This window comes from Mauremys mutica, chromosome 8 (assembly GCF_020497125.1).
Source record: "Mauremys mutica isolate MM-2020 ecotype Southern chromosome 8, ASM2049712v1, whole genome shotgun sequence".
Taxonomy (NCBI): Eukaryota; Metazoa; Chordata; order Testudines; family Geoemydidae; genus Mauremys; species Mauremys mutica.
The window spans coordinates 28405618-28424079 of record NC_059079.1 but is presented as its reverse complement, the minus strand read 5'-3'; the positions used below and the strand labels follow the sequence as shown (position 1 = coordinate 28424079).

At 46.1% G+C, this 18462-nt stretch overlaps 1 protein-coding gene across 8 annotated transcripts in view; it reads right to left on the bottom strand.

The window, feature by feature from the left end:
• Positions 1-528: 528 nt before the first annotated feature.
• SPATA1 (spermatogenesis associated 1) overlaps positions 529-18462 on the bottom strand; it is a 55889-nt gene continuing 37955 nt past the window's right edge. For 6 of the 8 annotated variants that reach the window (XM_045027990.1, XM_045027985.1, XM_045027986.1 and 3 more), the window contains 4 exons: positions 17015-17140; positions 8449-8627; positions 6936-7034; positions 529-882 (listed from right to left, as the gene is read on the bottom strand). In XM_045027990.1, the coding sequence (XP_044883925.1) occupies positions 778-882; positions 6936-7034; positions 8449-8627; positions 17015-17140 (509 nt within the window). In that variant the 3' untranslated portion in view covers positions 529-777. Of the gene's footprint in view, positions 894-6935; positions 7035-8448; positions 8628-17014; positions 17141-18462 lie in introns of all 8 variants that reach the window. The other 2 variants (XM_045027991.1, XM_045027992.1) reach the window with 2 other exon arrangements.

The following is an 18462-nucleotide window of genomic DNA, read 5'->3' as shown; positions in this document are numbered from 1 at the left end:
TAATACCCTTTGGAACTAAGGGAGCAAGCAGGAGAGAATGGAAAAAGTTAACATGAGGGGGTACTATTTCCCTTCTAGAGATCTGATATCTGCACAGGAACATGTCTGTTGCCTCCACTCTGAACTTGGTTAATAAATACTGTATGCTCTACATTTTCTTTCATGTAAGTCTGATCATGATCATATTTACAACCTCAGGGTTAGGACAAGGGCACTTGATTGTCAGTGCAGCTACACTTAAGAGAAGGAAAAGAAACTACACAGCTGATACGATAATGTAGAGAGAGGTATGTTTAAGATGCTTGAATTTCAAAGCACAATGAGGTAGATATCTGAAACCTGACTATTTTGTGGGTTAAACTGATTGATCTATATGTACCTCAAAAATACATTTTTATCCACAATTCTGGGTATACTACTTCAAATTACAATTCCATATTGATCTTCATTATATAAAAATGACATGTTATGCTAATTCACTATTTGAAATTTTTTTAATGCCATTTCTTTACATTTGATTAGCTTATAGTCAAAAATAAACACACTAATACATTAAACTGCATGTTGTATAAGTGAATTACAACTGAGTTACAATTATTAGCTTGAGCTATTTTAGGGCATTTTAAATAAATTATATCTCTATTTTAACATATACAATTATCTGATCTTACATATTGAAAAGTCTCTTACAATAAAAGCATAGGAATATAAAAACAAATACGGTCATGTTGAGCTTCTGTACAAATATATTACACAATCCCAAGTAATGTGATCCTTCTAAAATACTGGTGTTTCAGACTGGAGTATTAAAGATGACTGAATTTTCTTCTGTGCCAGCTCTGCTCTCAATGCTCGTAAATCAGAGGCTGCCTGCTTTCTCATCTGCAAAAGAACTAGAGATTATTTAAGGAAGATTTTGAAGTTGAAGATACAGTATAGTAAAGATTTAACTTTTACGTGGGTTAGATGGATATAGACTGTGCCTTTCATCTTCGGACCCTTTGATTCTAACCAGTTCTCGCCCTGCTTTTCTGCATATTTCCTTTGTTGTGTCATCTTTAAAAGTCAAATCCTGAAATCCTTACTCAGCAAATTCCTATTGACATCAGTAGGCGTTTGCCTGAATAAAGAGTGACTAAAAATTGACTCTGAATCTCAGGATTGTTTTGTATAACTGATGCTATTTCTCTTCTAGAAATACATTTTCTGGTGTTTTGACTTTTGCTAGCAATGAACAGAATTGTCTCCCACACTGCAGATGATGAGGCAAAGGGAAAAAATTCTTATTTTAGTTGCAACAGTATAATCCACATTGATTTCAGTGTCATACTCCTGAGTTTACTTCTCTATAACTAAAATTAAAATCTGGCTCCAAGCTTATGAGAAAAAATGTATATTGTACTGCAGGTGTCTAGGCCAGACCTGGTCTGTGAATAAAATGATCTTGTCAGACAATTAAATGCTCCTGTGAACTTGTTTTCCCTAATACTCAACTTTTGTTCCACTTCATTTGCTGTCTTGATACACTGTGAGGCAATAATAACTTTCTCAGGTCCCTTTTTTACTTTGCCCTTCCAAAGTCATTGATTTAGATTTGAAAATACTTTATGCGATGCTTATTCTACCTCTGCATCTTCTTTCTGTCAGTGGAGAGCAATGGACAGCGGTGGGTTTTTTTATTCATAGATTTTCTGTTGTGCCTGTCTAAGTTCTTTACTGGTTCTTTACAACTCTTGGGCTGGTGTAGTCTTTTTAATTAATTGCCTGCCATATCACGCTACTCATCTTTTCATCAGACATTTCTCACAGGCTCTACGAGGCTATGTCAATCTCAGACTCTCCAAACTATGGCCTATATCAAGGATCAGCAACGTTTGGCCCGCAGCCCGCCAGGGTAAACCCCCTGGCAGGCCGGGCCGGTTTGTTTACTGGCCGCGTCCGCAGGTTCAGCCAATTGCGGCTCCCACTGGCCGTGGTTTGCCGCTGCAGACCAATGGGGGCTGCGGGAAGCGGCGTGGGACGAGGGATGTGCTGGCCTCTATTGTCCATGATGTCAGCTTTCTTCTACAGGGAGAGTTTGTTCAATTGCTCCGGTAGGGCAGGATGGAATAAAAAGGGGCTTAGGTCCATAAACCCCTCTGAACGTGGGAGATGTGCCACCTGCACATTACACCGCTTCCTTTCTTCCTCCCCTCCAAGCCTTTATTGCAACTGGGTTTCTGTGCTATCCTCGCATTCTCAGAAAGGGAAGGGATAAGAAAATTGGACCAGTATCATTTTATTCAGTGATTTTTTTTTCAGCTTTATGGGCAAAGGTAGGGTCTGCAGAACCTAATCTATGTTAAAAACCCATGAATAGTGCTCTCATTTGGATCATGGGAAGGGGTGACAGTAGAATGAATACAGACATTCTCTATCTTCCCCCATCTCATTGGAGCTTAAAGCCAGGGTTGTACTGCTGAACATCACCAAGTTCTGCTCTGTGTGTCTCAGCTCTGTGAGAGGCTTGCTGTGTGATGGTGGACAGGTCACTTAACTTGTGGATCTCCAGTTACCTCATATAAAATGGGAATTGCAACGAAGACATGATTAGGAGGATTACTTAGGCTATGTCTGCACTACAGAGTTTTGTTGACAAAAGTTCTGTCAACATACACCATCGTTTTAATTAAACCATTGTTGCATATCCATACCCTATGCACTTTGTGTTGGCAGAGTGCATCCACACCAGCATTTCTTGCATCAACACACAGAGGTGTGGTAGCGATCCCACTATCCAAACGACTGCAGGGTCCTGTGAGAAGGGTTTGCAATGCCTCATGGGGCAAGTACATCATATGATCCATGTTTCTCATTCCCGTCATTCCATGGGCATGCTACTAGACTGGGGCGGGGGAGCAACAGAGACAAAGTGTGTGGTGGGTGAGTGTGTATGTGAGAGAGGCAGTTTGTGTTGAGGGAGAGTGAGTGTTGGCACACTGTCTCTATGTTCAGACAGCAGCTGGAGGCGGGGGATTGCCCCCCCTCCATCAGCCCCTGCCTCCTGCCCTGGTGCTGCAAAGCAGAGCATTCCCCCGCAGTAGCAGCCTGCCTGCCGCTGTGTTCCTAGTGCCAGATAGGCAGTGGTGAGCTGGAGCCAGTGCGCATGGGTTCGCAGGAACCGGTTGTTAAATTTAGAAGACCTTTTAGAACCGGTTGTTCCAGGACAACCGGTTCTATAAACGCTTTATTTAACAAAAGCTCCGGCACTCCGCCCCGGCCCCAGCTCACTTCCCTCTCCTCTCCTGAATGCTCCCCCCTTTCTCCTCCCCCTCCCCTGCTTTCCGCGAATCAGATGTTGGGGGAAGCCTGAAACAAGCAGCAGGCAGGTAAGCTGGGGCGCGGGGGAGGGCGGAGGCTCCCTCCAGCCCAGCTCCTGGTCCCAGCCGAGCGGCTCCCTCCAGCCTGCAGGGCCGGCTTCAGGAAGTGCGGGGTCCAATGCGAACATTTTCGGCAGGGCCCCAGCAGGGATGACTAAAAATATATATATATATATATATATATATATATATATAAAAGCCTTTAATTTCTTAGCAACCAGTTCCCTATAAAAAGTTCTGATTTAAGGGATGTGCCGCAGTATGTATTTTTTGTACCAATAGGGTTACCATACGTCCGTATTTTAAATTTTAAAAATTCCTCCCAGATGGCGATTTAAGAACCAAAAAGCCTGACATGGCTGGGAAAATACAAATGTATGTTAACCCTACCTGAAGTTCTTTTTTTAAAAAGATGGGCCTGAACTAGAAATGAGCTCCGTTTCACATGTATGGGTCCCTGCCTCTCCCCGGGGGTGTGCTAGGATGACCAGATGTCCCGATTTTATAGGGATAGTCCCGATTTTTGGATCTTTTTCTTAGAGCCTATTACCCCCCACCCTTAGTCCCAATTTTTCACACTTGCTGTCTGGTCACTCTAGGGTGTGCACATGTGTGGGTCCCAGCTGCTCCCTGCCCTCCTCATTGAAGCAGGTGGGCAGGGTTACTGCCCTGGGAACTGCAGGGCACCAGTGGACATGGGTCTGGCTGGAGGCAGAGCAGGGGCTGACTGAAGGTAGGGTCTGGCTGGAGGCAGGGCAAGGGGTGCAGGGCTGGTTGGAGATGGGTGTGTGGGGTGGGCTGGCTGGCTTCAGGCAGGACCGCAGGCGGGGTGCGGCAGGGGTTGGCAGGGCTGGAGACGGAGTGTGGGACTGGCTGGCTTCAGGCAGGGGGATGCGGCAGGGGTTGGCTGGAGACAGGGCAGGGGTGTGTGTGGGGGGGTGGGGCTGATGTGGGCACGGCAGCGGGTGTGGCAGAGGCTGGCTGGAGATGGGCTGGCTGCGGGCAGCGGCTGTGGGGCTGGCTGGAGACAGGGCAGGGGGTGTGTGACTGGCTGCAGGCAGGGGCTGGTGCAGGCAGGGTAGGCAGTGCGGGGCTGGCTGCAGGCAGGGGATGAGGGGACAGGGGGCACAGCCCACCCTGTACGGTGAGTGCCCCCTCTTCCACCAGGTTAGCAGCAGCAGTGCAGGGCTCGGGGGCTATTTAAAGGGCCCAGGGCTCCCCTGCTTCTACCGCCCCAGCCCTTTAAATAGCTGTGGGAGCCTTGGGGAAGCGGCGGGGCTCCAGTGGCTATTTAAAGAGCCAGGGCGGTAGAAGCAACGGGAGCCCCAGACTTTTTAAATAGCCCCCAGAGCCCCACAGCCCTATCCCAGGGCTCCAGCAGTGGGGCTCTGGTGGCAATTTAAAGGGCCTGGGGCTTCAGCTCCCTGCTGTGAGCCCCAGGCCCTTTAAATTGCCCCCCCTGGAGAAGCTGGGCCACCCCGGTACAGCACACTGGCTCTTGCCAGTACGCTGTACTGAGGCTTGGGCGCAGGGCCCTCTTAGGGGGCGGGGACTGAGTCAGGGGAATTGGTTGAATTGGCCTAAAGCTGGCCCTGCCAGCCTGGCACCCCCGGCCGAGCGCCTCCAGCCCCCGTCCTGTCATGGCCCCAGCTCAGCACCCCAAGCTTTGGCCCCATGGCTACGGCCAGGCCCCCGCAGTGCCGGTGCTGGTCCCGGCCCCTGCGGCTCCAGCTCTGTGGCGCCGGTGCTGGTCCCAGCCCTGCGGCTCCGGCCCCACGAAGCCAGTGCTGGCCCCGGCCCCATGGCTCTGGCCCGGCTCGGGCCCTGCAGCGCCGGTGCTGGTCCCGGCCCAGCCCCCGCGGAGCTGATGCTGGTCCCAGCCCCGCGGTTGCGACTTCAGCCCAGCTCGGCTCGGGCCCCATGGCACCGGCCCCAGTCCTGGCTGAGCGGCTCCAGCCAGCGCGGTAAGAGGGCAGGGAGCAGGGAGGGGGTGTTGGAAGAGGGCAGGGGAGTTGGGGCGGTGGATAGGGGTGGGGCGGTCAGAGGGCAGGGAACAGGGGGATTGAAAGGGGGCAAGGGTCCTGGGGGGCAGTCAGGAAGGAGCAGGGGTTGGATGGGGTGGCGGGAGGCAGTCAGGGGCAGGGATTCTAGGGGTGGTTGGATGGGGCAGGGGTCCTGGGGGGCCATCAGGAATGAGAGGAGGGGTTGGATGGGGCGTCAGGGGGCAGTCAGGGGACAGGGAAGGGGGGGTGGATGGGGCAGGGGTCCTGGGGGAGGGGGGGGGCCACGACCCCCTCGTGGGATGAGGAGGAGGGAACCTGTTGTTAATATTTTGGCAGCTCATCACTGCACATAGGCTTGGCAAGGGTCTGGTTTTCAATGGGACCATCCACTCGAAAAGGGAAACTGGGCTGGCAGCGTCTGGACACTAGAAGTCCAGTTACCACAGTAACTGGCCTCTGCCACTGGGGTGGTGGGAAGAGCAGCAGCTGCTGCTGGAGCCTGGGGGAGCAGCTCTGCTTAGCAGCTGCTACTCATCTGTTCCCCACCCCCAGCCCCTTGTGCCAGGGGCCAACATCCCTCCTCTACTGTGCCCTGACTTCCCCACCCCACCCCCATTGTGCCCCGATTTCCCCTCCCTGGCCCGTTGCTCTGGGGACACCCCCACTCCCTGCTGTGCCTTGATTTCTGCACCCCAGGCTCCATCACCTTACTGTGGCCCGATTTTCCCACCCCGGCCCCTCACTCCAGGGACTGACAGACACCTCCCTGGAACTGACCCGCCCCACACACCTTGCTGTGCCCCTCCCTAGCCCCCCTGCTGTGCCCCAATTGGGCAGGCAGGCTCCACATCAGATTCTCCCAGCTCTGGAGGCAGCAAGTGAGTCCCGGAAGATGGGTAGTGAACAACGGGGCGGGGTGTGTGTGTGTGTGGGGCGGGGGGGCGGGACACAGACAGGGGAAGGAGCGGGACAGGGGTGCTTGGTTTTCGGGGATTAGAAAGTTGGTAACCCTAGCGCTGGCGAGAGCAGGATTCCATGGTAATGATTTGCTCTTTGCTGCCGGAGCAGCATGCTCAGCTGTCAGAACTTCCCGAGCTTTGAAAGGGGAGTGGCTGCATGTCTGGGCAGCTGGAGTGAGCAGGGCGGTCATGGTGGGCATTGTGGGATACTGGGAGAGGCCAGTTATGGCGACATAATGAACAGCACTGATGCTTTGTTGTTTTAACTTTGCCGCAAAAAGCTCTATGCCTCTTGTTGAGGTGGTTTTATTTTGTTGGCACACCAGGAGAGTTTTGCTGACAAAACTGCAGTGTAGACAAGGCTTTAGTTTATGCAGTTCATGGAAAATGTAAACACTAGGAATACTGCTTATTACTACATGATGTGGAGTAGGCAGGTTGGTCATTTTGCTTAAGTGAAAGCTTCAGCTAACGCAAAGAAAGCTTTAACATACTATCTCTTCAAATACTGATTAACTTCTAAAAATTTCAAATATTTTATGGCTCTAGCTTTTCTAGCGAAGAAAATCTCTATTTGTTTAATTTACAGGTTGGTTAGAATAAAGGCAGATTACCTTAATTTCTATTATGAGTTTCATTTTTGTATTGTCCAGCTTTCTCTTTAGTTGATCAATTTCATGCTGCACTGTTGTAATCTGGATGATTGTGGTGTTCTATGGGGAATAAACAAATAGCTTTTATGCAGCTCAGCTATACTATATATTTTTCTACCACTGCAGTTCTTGACCATAATCTCTCTCCCCCCCCTGCACTAGGACAGCAATCCTCTAAACTCTTCTTCCAAGCCTTCAGTTTTTGACTCCCCCCGCCCCTCTCCCCCAAAATGTCCTGTATTGTAGCAGTCTTCTCTCAAAAGGAGGGCACAACTTTAAATGAGCATGTTCCCTAATTGATCAGCAACGTAACAATGAAACAACGTTAACCGGGACGACTTCACGAGAGGCATTACTGTAATAGAAGTAACTGATAGAGCACATGCTTCTGTAATACTGGCAGTGCTACCCAGAGTGCCATGCTTAATAATAATTACACGTATTGTGCTTTACAAGTATTTCTCTCTTATAGCTTTCAGATGCGAACATAAAAACATCCACAAATACCGGTACTTTGCTACAGTAGATTTTCTGTTATTTTGCCTAGTCTAGTTTCAGATTAACTATCAGAGGGGCTTCCGCTACTTCCCTTGGCAAATTATTCCACAATTTAGGAGAGTTCACTGTCAGGAAGTTTTTCTTCAGTCTATCTGACCAGTTTAGTTACTCTTCCCTTAACTTTCACCAATTCCTTCTGCTAATGTAGGTCTCTGCACAACACACTATTTTCAAAGTGCAAGTGCGCCAAAGGTATTTAGACCGAGATTACTCTTTCCCTACTTCTTCAACAAAGTAGGAAGTATGTCATCTTTCTGCATGAAAAGGATATTTGTGCCCAGTGTACACACAGAGCTATGGCTGTGCTGTTGCACACAAGCATTTGGAACATCTTTACACCAGCATACAAAGTGTGATACATACAATTCATTCATGAAAAATCTCTGTTATATTAAAAAAAATACTAGTTTATACATAACTAAACAAGTTGTTACCATAGGTAAAAGAAGTAACCTTTGTGTTCTTACATGCACACTCATGCATTCATCCAGGATTCATGGAATACTGGGGTGTGCTATTTCCATGAAACACTCTGGGCAAACAAAGAGTAATTTATAAGATCACCAGGGATGGTCCATACTTGGTCTATGCAAACAGAATGTCTTATAATATGCAAATAAAAATGGACTAATGCTCCTATTCTTGGTAAATGGTTTCTAAATGAATTAAGCTTTTTTTAGATATCAAATCCCTCAAACAAACCTGGTCAATGGTGTACTCTGATTAAACTAGATGGGCTATGCTCACCACTGAAGGACATATGACTGTTTTACAGATGTCATTCAGAAATAATTAGTAAAGTTTGGAATCTCTGAATTATGGTGGTAAATTTGTTCGTACAATTTATACTCTATACAGAAGCCAAATTTCATGGAAAGAGAGAAAGGAATTGACAAATATGAACAAATGATATTACCTTGGCGTTTGCGATGTGTGTTAAATTGTTTGGTCGTTTCCTGATATCTCTGGCTTCCAGCTGCAACAGTAACTTTTGGTAGTAAAGCTCTACATCTTGTCGCAGTTTATTTAAAATATCCTCCAATGAAGCTGTAGCTTTCTTAGTTTCAAAGTATTTCTTTTTCCATGCATCACGAGCTGTACAGGACAACATCTCTGGTTGGTCTTGATCAGGTTAATATACAGTACATTAGGAAGTGTAGTGTGGTTCAACTTCAGTGGTTTATACATGTATGAAAAATGTAGCCTTGTTTTTTAAAATCAGTGAATGGTTAGCTAAACTAAACATTACATTAACTATACAGTCACACCAGGATTAGCTGGACCCCAGCCAGCTAAAATTAAAGGCTAGATCTGTTCTCAGAGGTTTGACTGAAGCTCCAGCAGGAACGCTGTAGGACCAGAGTTTCAGTCCTGTGGAGCTTTGCAGCGCTGCACGACTAAGCTGTACAAAAGAGAGCCAGGTTTGCAAAATTTATTAGTTCTGCAGGTCCAGCACTAAAGAGAAGCTGAACTAGGAGCATGTGTTATGCAGAGCTGGGGAACTCCACAGGTCCAGAGTTCTTGAGCAGAATTCAGGGGTGGATGTAACCTCCCGACTCAGTGGGTGCAATGTGCTGTCGTCGGGGGGAGGGGGAGCACTGACCATCAGCAGCAGCACTCTCTGCCCCAGTACTGCAACCCTAATTCCAGCCAGGTGCAAAGGGGAGGATGGAATTGTCTGGAGAACAAGCCCACCCCTTACACTATCCCTGCAGCAGCAGCTCCTGTCCTGCAGGGCTGGGCCTGGCTCCCAGTGCTTGGCATTGTCACCTGGTACACAGGGTTGCAGTTCCACTCAGGTTTGGCACCCGATTTTATGATTTTGGGGGGGGCAAATGACCCCCCATGAACTCATGCTAAAGCTGCCCCTGGCAGAATGCCTAAGATTAATGGAAAACTTTCTGCAAACATTACTTACCTTACAGTAACTGAGGGTCTTTGAGATGTGTTGTCTACATGTAGTCCACTCTTGGGGCTGGAGTCACAAAAGGACTTAGCTACCTAAGTGCCCAGTTAAGTGCCTACGTTCTAGAATCAGGCCCCACTGGGGTGCACAACCCCCCTGTTCAACTGATGTCAAACCCTGAAGTCACCTAAATATATTTGGCACCTACATTTTTGCAGTAAAAGTTCCCTAGCAGCCTATGTGTTACAGCCTCATGCTAGGCGTCCACATGCCTAAGCTCCAGTGTGATGCATGAATGAGGGGAAACTAGGGGGTCCTCTGCCTAACTCACCTGCAGGGCCAATCCAGTAAGTGGGCTCAGAGGTCATCCATCAGATTGGGCCTGCACAAGCCAGCTCACACAAACTGGCTGGGGAAGGAGGAACTCCCTTCCACATAGCTTTTTGACCAATAGGGTATTTACTGGGATTGTGGGAGATGTCCCAAGTACCCCTTCTACCTGAGGAAAAGAAGGGATTTGAACACGTCTACTACTTCTCAGATGAGTGCCCTAGGTGGGCTATAGGACATGTGTGTGTTGGGGAGAGGGAGAGGGAGAGGGAGAGGGAGGGCTACCTCCATTTCATTGGAGCAGGGGAACTGGATTTTGGGTTTCCCATCTCCTTAATAAATGCACCGGCCACAAGCATCAGTCTCATACTTTCTGTCTCGCTGGTCCAATGCTGCTTTCATTATTTTTCACAGTGGAATGTTTCAACAGGAGAGGTTGAGAAAAACCCCACATCAGTATAGTCTCTAGCCCAGTGTTTAGGCCACCTCCTCCAACAAGTAGTAGATTCCCCATTCAAATCCCTTCTTTCATTGCAGGTGAAGGGGGACTTGAGGTGGGTGTCTCCCATTAGCCAGGTAATCTAATGCCAAGAGGGGTTTGAACTCAATAATCCCAAGCAGATGGAAATGCTTCCCTGAAGTCTGGACTTAGATGTGAAACTCCCTGAGAGTAGTGGGGCTTAGGGCATACCCCTCATCTTGGCAGCTCTCATTGGCTAGCCTAGGCGGGGAGCCACCTAGCATGTTGGCTTTTGTGATTCCCATTCTAAGGTGCCTATCTAGCCCCATTCATTGTATAGGGAGCATTGGTGACTCACTCAGGCTTTGTGAATCCCAGTGATTTTCTAGGGACCTAAAAATTGGGGGGCGGGGGTTTGATGCTGACCATTTCCACACTTACACTCCTTTGTGAATCTAGCAGTCCACGAGTTGCATGTGCTTTATGCATTCGGGATTGGACTCTTTTGCCCAACAGTGTTTGTTGGCCTGTGCATGCCCCCTAAGTGCCCGGACACACACCTTTTCATGGGGTATAAAAGGGTGGACAGGGAAGAACTACCTCTCAGATCTGTTGCCTATGTAGAATCCAGGTGTTCAAGGCTTCCATAGTACTTGGGAAGGGAAGGGAAGGGAAGGGAAGGGGGGGGGGTGTTCATAGAACACATATAGACAGCATCTCTCATAGAACCAGTTACTTTTTTGAGGGATTGTCTATGTGTAGTGCATTCTTGAGGACTCCCAAGCAGTAACTGTATCTTAGGCGGTGGGTGACAGGAGTCTATTTAAATATAGATGGTAATATAGATCTGACAGAATGGGCATCTTCCCTAGCTGTTTCCATCAGAAAACATGCTACGTGAATGTATGAATGGAACTCTAAGTGGCTGCTTTACATAGTTCAGCTTCTGTAGAAGCTACATGAGTCCTTGAGGAGTGAGCTTTAATTTGAGCATGAGGTCCTAACTTAGCTAACCGACAGCATAATGTAAAACATTCTGAGATCCATTTAGTTAATTGCTGGAAAGAAATGGCCTAGCCACTCATTCTTTCAGCAAATGCTACAAATACTCTAGATGTGAGGCTGAAGGGCTGAGTTCTCTTTAACTAAAAAGAAAAGTTTTGATACGTCCAGGGAGTAAAGCCTCTTCTTATTATCATTAGAAAGGGGTTTCAGGAAGAAAACAGGTATGTGAATACAGTAGTCCAATTTAAGTGAAAATCTGAAACTACGTTAGGAACAAATTTTGGCTAGGATTTAAGGGAGACCTTATCCTTATCAAAACTAGTGTATGATAGCCCTGCCATCACTGCTCGTAGGTCTCCTACTCTACATGTCGGGGTAATTGCCACTAAGAAAGCTGTTTTCACAGAAAGGTAGTATAAAGAACATGATACTAATGGCTCAAATGGAAGCCTCCATCAACCCAGCTAAAGCCACAGCGCAATCTTACGAGGGAGGTAGCTCCTATATAGGAGGGAATATATGTATTGATTCTGTGAGGCATGTAGACACTGTAGGATGTGAGAATATATTGTAGGCATGAGATAGCTGCTAGGTGTACTGTTTTAATAGTGAATTCAGATCTCTTCAATCAGCATAGATAATTTTAAATCATGAGAATGAGTGGGAAAGTTGATGCTGTTTTGCCCAAAGAGTGAATCTTTTCCATTTGGCATAAGTGAGCTTTGTCAAGTCCTTCCTACTGTGAATCAAGATGTTCTGGACAGCTTTGGAACATGATTTCTCTGTATTAGTCAGGCAGCCAGCATCTAGGCTGTAAGGTACAGGGAAAGTGGATCTGGATGGAGTGTCTTCCCATTGTTTGGGAGATTATGTCCAGATCCAGGGCTAATGTTATTGGACGTTATACTAAGAATCTTCATGGGTCTGAGAACTATAATTACCTGCACCCAGAGGTTGCTAGCAATAGCTACATGGCACCATCTTGTCTGAGCTTCCACACTGTCCTCAGAATTAGAGGGATCAGTGGATCGATGTAAGTCAGCCCAGGAGATGAACTGAGGAAAAGTGTCCGATAGAGATCCTGGACTCAGACTCCCTTCTGAAATAAAAGGTTTGGCATTTCTTGTTTGACGCCATGGCAAACAAGTCTATGGCTGGGTGATCCCATTTGTGAAAGATCTGTGATTGACTGAATCCTTTATGGACCATTCATCGTTAAAAGAAGAGTGTCTGCTCACATGACAGGTGAATGGCTGTCAGGGTAATTTGATGTCGGATGCACCAGTTCCATATGCTAACAGCTTCCTGGCATAGTGGAAATAAACTGGTTCCTCCTTGTCTGTTTACGTAAAACATCGCCAAGATGTTTGTCATGCCTGTACTGTTTTACCATGGATTAAGGCTGGAATGTCATATACGGTAAACAAATTTCTCTGAGTTCTAAGATATTTATGGGAAGGTGAGACTTGTCTCTTGACCATAGTCCCTGAGTCTGATGTTGATTCAAGTGTACGCCTCATCTGAGATTGGACGCATCCATTACTAGCATTACTGTGGATGGAGGAGAAGAAAATTGAGCACTTCTGCATACTTGGATAGGATCCTTCCACCAATCTCATGATAATAGGACCTCCTGAGGTATCTGCACTACCATATCTAGGTGGCGTTTGCTTGATGGGTAGCTGGACTTCAACCAGCCTTGAATACAACAAAGCATGAGGAGTGACAAACATGCACAATGCATGTAATCTAGCATTCTTAGACATTCCTGTACTGTTGTCTGAGGATTGCTCTGTAACTGACTCATAAGCTCTGCCACAACTTCACAGTTGATGGACTGTAGGTATGCTGTTGTGCTCCTACAAATTCTGTCTTTTGGAAAGATACTACAGGTGACTTCTTCTTGCTTACCCTGAGCCCTGACGTGGCAGAGTGCAAGGATGTAATGGATATTGTCTGAGACCTGCTGAGGAGAGGTTCCTTAAATGAGCCAGTCTTTGAGGTAATATTAAAAATGCCTACCACGAGGCACTTGGTGAAAACTCTTGGGGCTGTTGAAAACTGGAATGGCAAGACTCTACTGGGAAACATGAGGTCCCTAGTATGAAAAACCAACCGTTGGCTCTATTACTAGGGGAAACCAGCCCGACAGGAGTTGAAGTTTTCAGTTGTCCACTGAAACTTTTGTATAATGTAGGTTGCAGTATATCAATAATTACTGTATATTGTCGTTGCTCCATAGATCAGTTGGGTATCTGTGCTATTTAACCATTCTGGGCAGTGACACTCAACATATGACTGTAGAAATGCATGTGACTCATTAAGGTTCCCTGTGTGGTTCTCATAGAATCCATAGATTTGTCCAGAGCTCTTTTCATTCTGCCTGACTCCTCTGAAATGGAGCATTACTATATTTCTTGTTTTCCCCTAAGGTACTTAACATATTTTTTGTCTTGAGAATTAATTTATCATTTAAACAATTGAAAGGGAAAAGAATTAAGATGTTTTATGTCTACAAGAACAAAAGAAGGCATGGGCCCTGCCCAAGGAGCAGATGTGGTTTTCAGATAAGTTTGTGTTCTGTACACATTTTGTTTCTATAGGCTTTATCTGTTATTATAGAAAAATAAGTTTTGTCACCAGTTATTTCATGGAATAAAATAGAGGTGTGTCTGGGTGCCGCTAATAATTGTATGTGTCGTAGCAGACAAGTTTTCTGTCATGCCCTCATGTACCATTCTTAAAAACAGCACTTTGGAATGTTTAACTCATTGTGAGCTTGGCACCATGATGTGGTTTATGGATCCCTTCTGAATACTGTACTTCTACAAGTAACATAACAGTGCTATGGTTCATAATATCCAGGGACATAGATATTTATGGGAGTACCACTGAGAATCAATGGGAGCAGACATTTTAGTCCTCAGCCTCTCTACCATACTTAGTCATATAAATGAGCCTTTTGAGAGGTATTAAGTATCATGGGTGTGGAAGCCAGGAAATAATTAACAAGGATTTGAAGGGATCTTAATGCATGTCAGTTAGTTAGCATGAGTTAGGCTAGCTGTGACCCTAATGACGTGAGATTTGTAGAAGCAAGATAATGTGAGACAGAGTGAACTGTGTGAAAAGTTATTACGACCTTGCAATTCAGATAACCGAATATGCAGTCTTGCTTTTTCTAGTAGTGAGACAAATAAGATAGCAGAAAGGCTTATGTATAAACAAATGCAATTGTTTTCTCTTTACTGTCTCCATGATTGCTAGCTATTGTCTGTAACAAAGGTATAAATGCTTGTTGTAATTGTTTACCAATTGAGAGAGACCTGTCCGGGACAAGGGGAAACCCTGTTTCCTAGGACACTCCCTCCCTCTATTGTAATTACTAGAGAAAGAATAAAGTATTTGATTTTGCTGCACCCAAACAGAAAGCGAGAACTGAGTTTTTCTCCGACAATTTGGGGGCTCCTCCGGGATGGCAACGCCCACGGATACACAGACGGCTACTACGGATCGTTCCCCTTCGAACCCCATGGCGCCACACTAGAGGTAAGAGACCTTTTGAAATCTCTATTGGGGTGTCGGAGGAGGACTGTCTGTGGGGACGTCTGTCTCTGTTGGGCTCACGCCATCTGAACTTATTGACTGTGCAGCAGGATCAGATGCAAAGTGGTATTGGGGAGAGGCCCCAATAAGGTTAGTTTATAGCAGTACTGGGAACTGCTGAGTTGGCCAACAAGGAAAATGCATAGGTAAATGCATTAGAATGCACAGGTGCTGAGGGGTTTTTACCGCCTCAAGAGGGGTTGTATACCGCCTCATGGTATTGGTCCGGACCAGGTAAAGATGCATCGAGGTTAAAAAAAAAAAAAATTAAAAAGAGATAAAAAGGGTTAAAAAAAGGAAAAAAGAGGCCTTGGTGTGTGTGTGTGTGTGTGTACACCAGTGTGAGTGATCGTTATCGGAAGACGCCCAGAATACCCTGTGAAGCGAAAGCTCATGATCAGGACTATTCTAACGCAAGCCCGGTAACTAGTGGATCTTTAGGAGATCCGACCCACGGTGGGCTGACTCACCCTGGCATAGTCCGGCGAGGAAGCTACCTGGGTCTAGGAGTGTGTGAACCCATCTTCCCTCCCCTTTCCCTTCCATGTGGGCTACTGACAATCTGATCGTCTCACTGGATGCAATTAGAGTAAGCGGCACCGTCTCCCAGAGACTAGCCGACGCTCTTTGCTGAAGGGAGGTGTAGGAGAGTCGTAGTCTTCCTTGTGAGTCTCTCCTGTGTGAGTACCCTGTAGGGAGAGATCCTTAGATTCTGATCCGCTAGCGCGGACAGGGCACCCCCTCAGTTTGTGTGATTGGAACATGGGGGAGGGACAGTCTAAACTTTCCACCTTACCCCCTAAGGGTACCCCAGCATATTACATGTACTTACATTATGGTCCTAAAACCTGCAGGTATTTAAATGATTGGAATCTGTACACGCGTGAAAATTCATTTAAACAATGCCCATTAGAAGGTACCTTTGAGTTGGATAAACTTACATACCTCAGAGGAACCCTTACTTCACAAGCCTCTGATGCGCAGTGGGAGCAGTTTATGTAGTGGTGGGAGGAAGCAACAAAGAGACTTCATGAGTCTCGGGTGCGGAGTCTGAAGGACTCCCAGGAAAAATTAAAAACTGAAGTACAGGATTTAAAACTTAAATGTAAGACATCCAAATGTCTTCCTGCTCGAGCACAGCCCTCTGCTTCTCTTTATCCCCAATTAGTTAAGGCTGAAAGTGAGGAGGAGACTGCTGAGGACATAGTGGATTTTTTTTAGCAGCATTCCACAGCCGCAGCCAGTTCCTCCCACTGCTCCCCCTTCTCGGAATATGCAGGCAGTGGTAATATCGCCGCCGCAAATATCAACTGCACAAGTTGTTCATTCTCCTTCTTCGGAAGAATTCTCTTCTTCACTACTGAATGATTCCAGTAGCCCAATTAACCCTGCTTCTACTGATAACAATGCCGGCTACTTTCTTAGAAGCACGGCACAGACACTCCAGGCTCCTTTGAGAGACTTGCCTGGAGCTGGAGCTGGGGGGTTAGTTAAGGTACATGCCCCTTGGACACCTGGAGATCTTAGAAACTTGGTGAAAGAATTTCCTAAAATCAGGGAGGAGCCAGTAAAGTTTAGAGAAGAGCTCCAGACAGTGATTCAGTGCTATAATCCATCTTGGGCAGATATTAATCAGCTTTTACGAGCGGTACTGCCAGCTGAAGTTCAGCAACGGCTTATCAGACAGGCAGATTGGCCTGCTGCCGACCCTGGAATTGGGCATGAATTGACAGAGGCTAGGAACAGTCTCTTAACCTCTATTGCAGAAGTTTGTCCTAAGAAAACAGATTGGACGACATGGGATAGCCATGTTAGTCTGTATCCACAAAAACAACAAGGTCTGGTGGCATCTTAAAGACTAACAGATTTATTTGGGCATAAGCTTTCGTGGGTAAAAAACCTCACTTCTTCAGATGCATGGAGTGAAAGTTGCCTGCACTGCAATTTTCACTCCATGCATCTGAAGAAGTGAGGTTTTTTACCCACGAAAGCTTATGCCCAAATAAATCTGTTAGTCTTTAAGGTGCCACCAGACTCCTTGTTGTTTTTGAGAGGTATTGTTTATCCAGCTGCTATCTCTGTACTTAGGCATATACTATAACACTACATAGACACAGGCAGATAAAAAGTTTCACATTCACTTTCACATGGTTATGATACAATTGAAAAACATACCATGATATCGCCTCAGCTTATTTTGTTCAAGCAAACCTTTGGCTTTTTTAACCAGTTCCTCTCTAGTTCTTTCCATATGCCTTCTTTCTGCCTTCATTTGTTTCAGTTGTTCAACCATCTTGCTTTCTAAAGAAATTACAACCTACACTTAGTAAAGTTCTGGATGCTAAAAGTGGGAAAGGCCAGTCATAGTTATGTCTCAGTGAAGTGCACGTACCATAAAGCATGCCCAACTTTTTCAGTTTGTGTCCCTTTCAGGAACATAGAATAGGGATTCCCACAGTCCAGTATACTATCTCTAACACTGGCCACTACTTGATGCTTCAGAAAAGGCTTATATGAATGCAGAATGCACCCAGTCATTTATAAATGCACAAATGAATTAGAACTAATATCCATATTAAATGCATATACATCATTAAAACTATATTTAAAAGGGAAGGCACGAGAAACATGTTACAGTTGAAAACTGTTGCCAGATACCCAAAAACTCAAGAGGGCTATTTCCTGCTGAAAGCATTTTGCTAAATATACTGCAACAAAATAGTTAGTTAGTGACTAGGGGCTAGATTCAGAAAGGGGACTTAGGCACCAAACTTCCTTTTTAGGCACCCAAGTCCAACATTTAGATGCCAGGGGCATTCGCAGAACCACTGCCCAGCTGCCACCTAATCCTGTAGATGCCTAAGTTTCCATTGTTAGAATCCCCTAAGTGTCTTGGGGCATGTGCAAAAGCCATCTACATTCTGATGGTGCTGAGCAGTTCAGCTCCTAGCTCACATCTGAGTTCAGGGAGATTCGTGGACTAGGCATTCCCCTGCCTATCTCAGCTGTCGGGTGTGATCTGGTACATAGTGCCAACTCCAGGGGTGCTCCAGGGCTAACTAATACTTTCAACTTATAAATTCACCTTTTTAAATCAGAGGATTCAGGGGGCCTGGGGCAAAGCAATTTCGGGGGCCCCTTCCATAAAAAAAATTTCAATACTATACAATACTATATTCTCATGGGGGCCCCTGTGGGGCCTGGTGCAAATTGCCCCACTTACTCCCTTCCCCTCCCTCCCCCAAGGGCGGCCCTGGGAAAAATAAACCTTCTGCATCTCGGCAAAAACACAGTTTTGAGAAAACTTCTTTACAAGGTATCACTGGTTCTCAGCATCAGCTAGTGCTAAAAGGCACTAAAGCTCATTAAAAGGGTTGGACAAATATTTTCCATCAAAACTTTTGCTGGATTGAAACCTAGGGGTTTTTAAAAAGCAGAAAAAAATCACGGACAATGTCTGCTTTCCTTCAAAATGTGTTGTGGTTGAAATTAGTCTGCCAAAACCTGAATATGGTTTGGGGTTTCAGAAGTGTGTGGACAAATATTTGCTGCTTGCTGTGTTTGATTGTTTAAAGAAACAATACAAAAATTCTGCTTATAAATAATCCAAAATTTTTGAACCA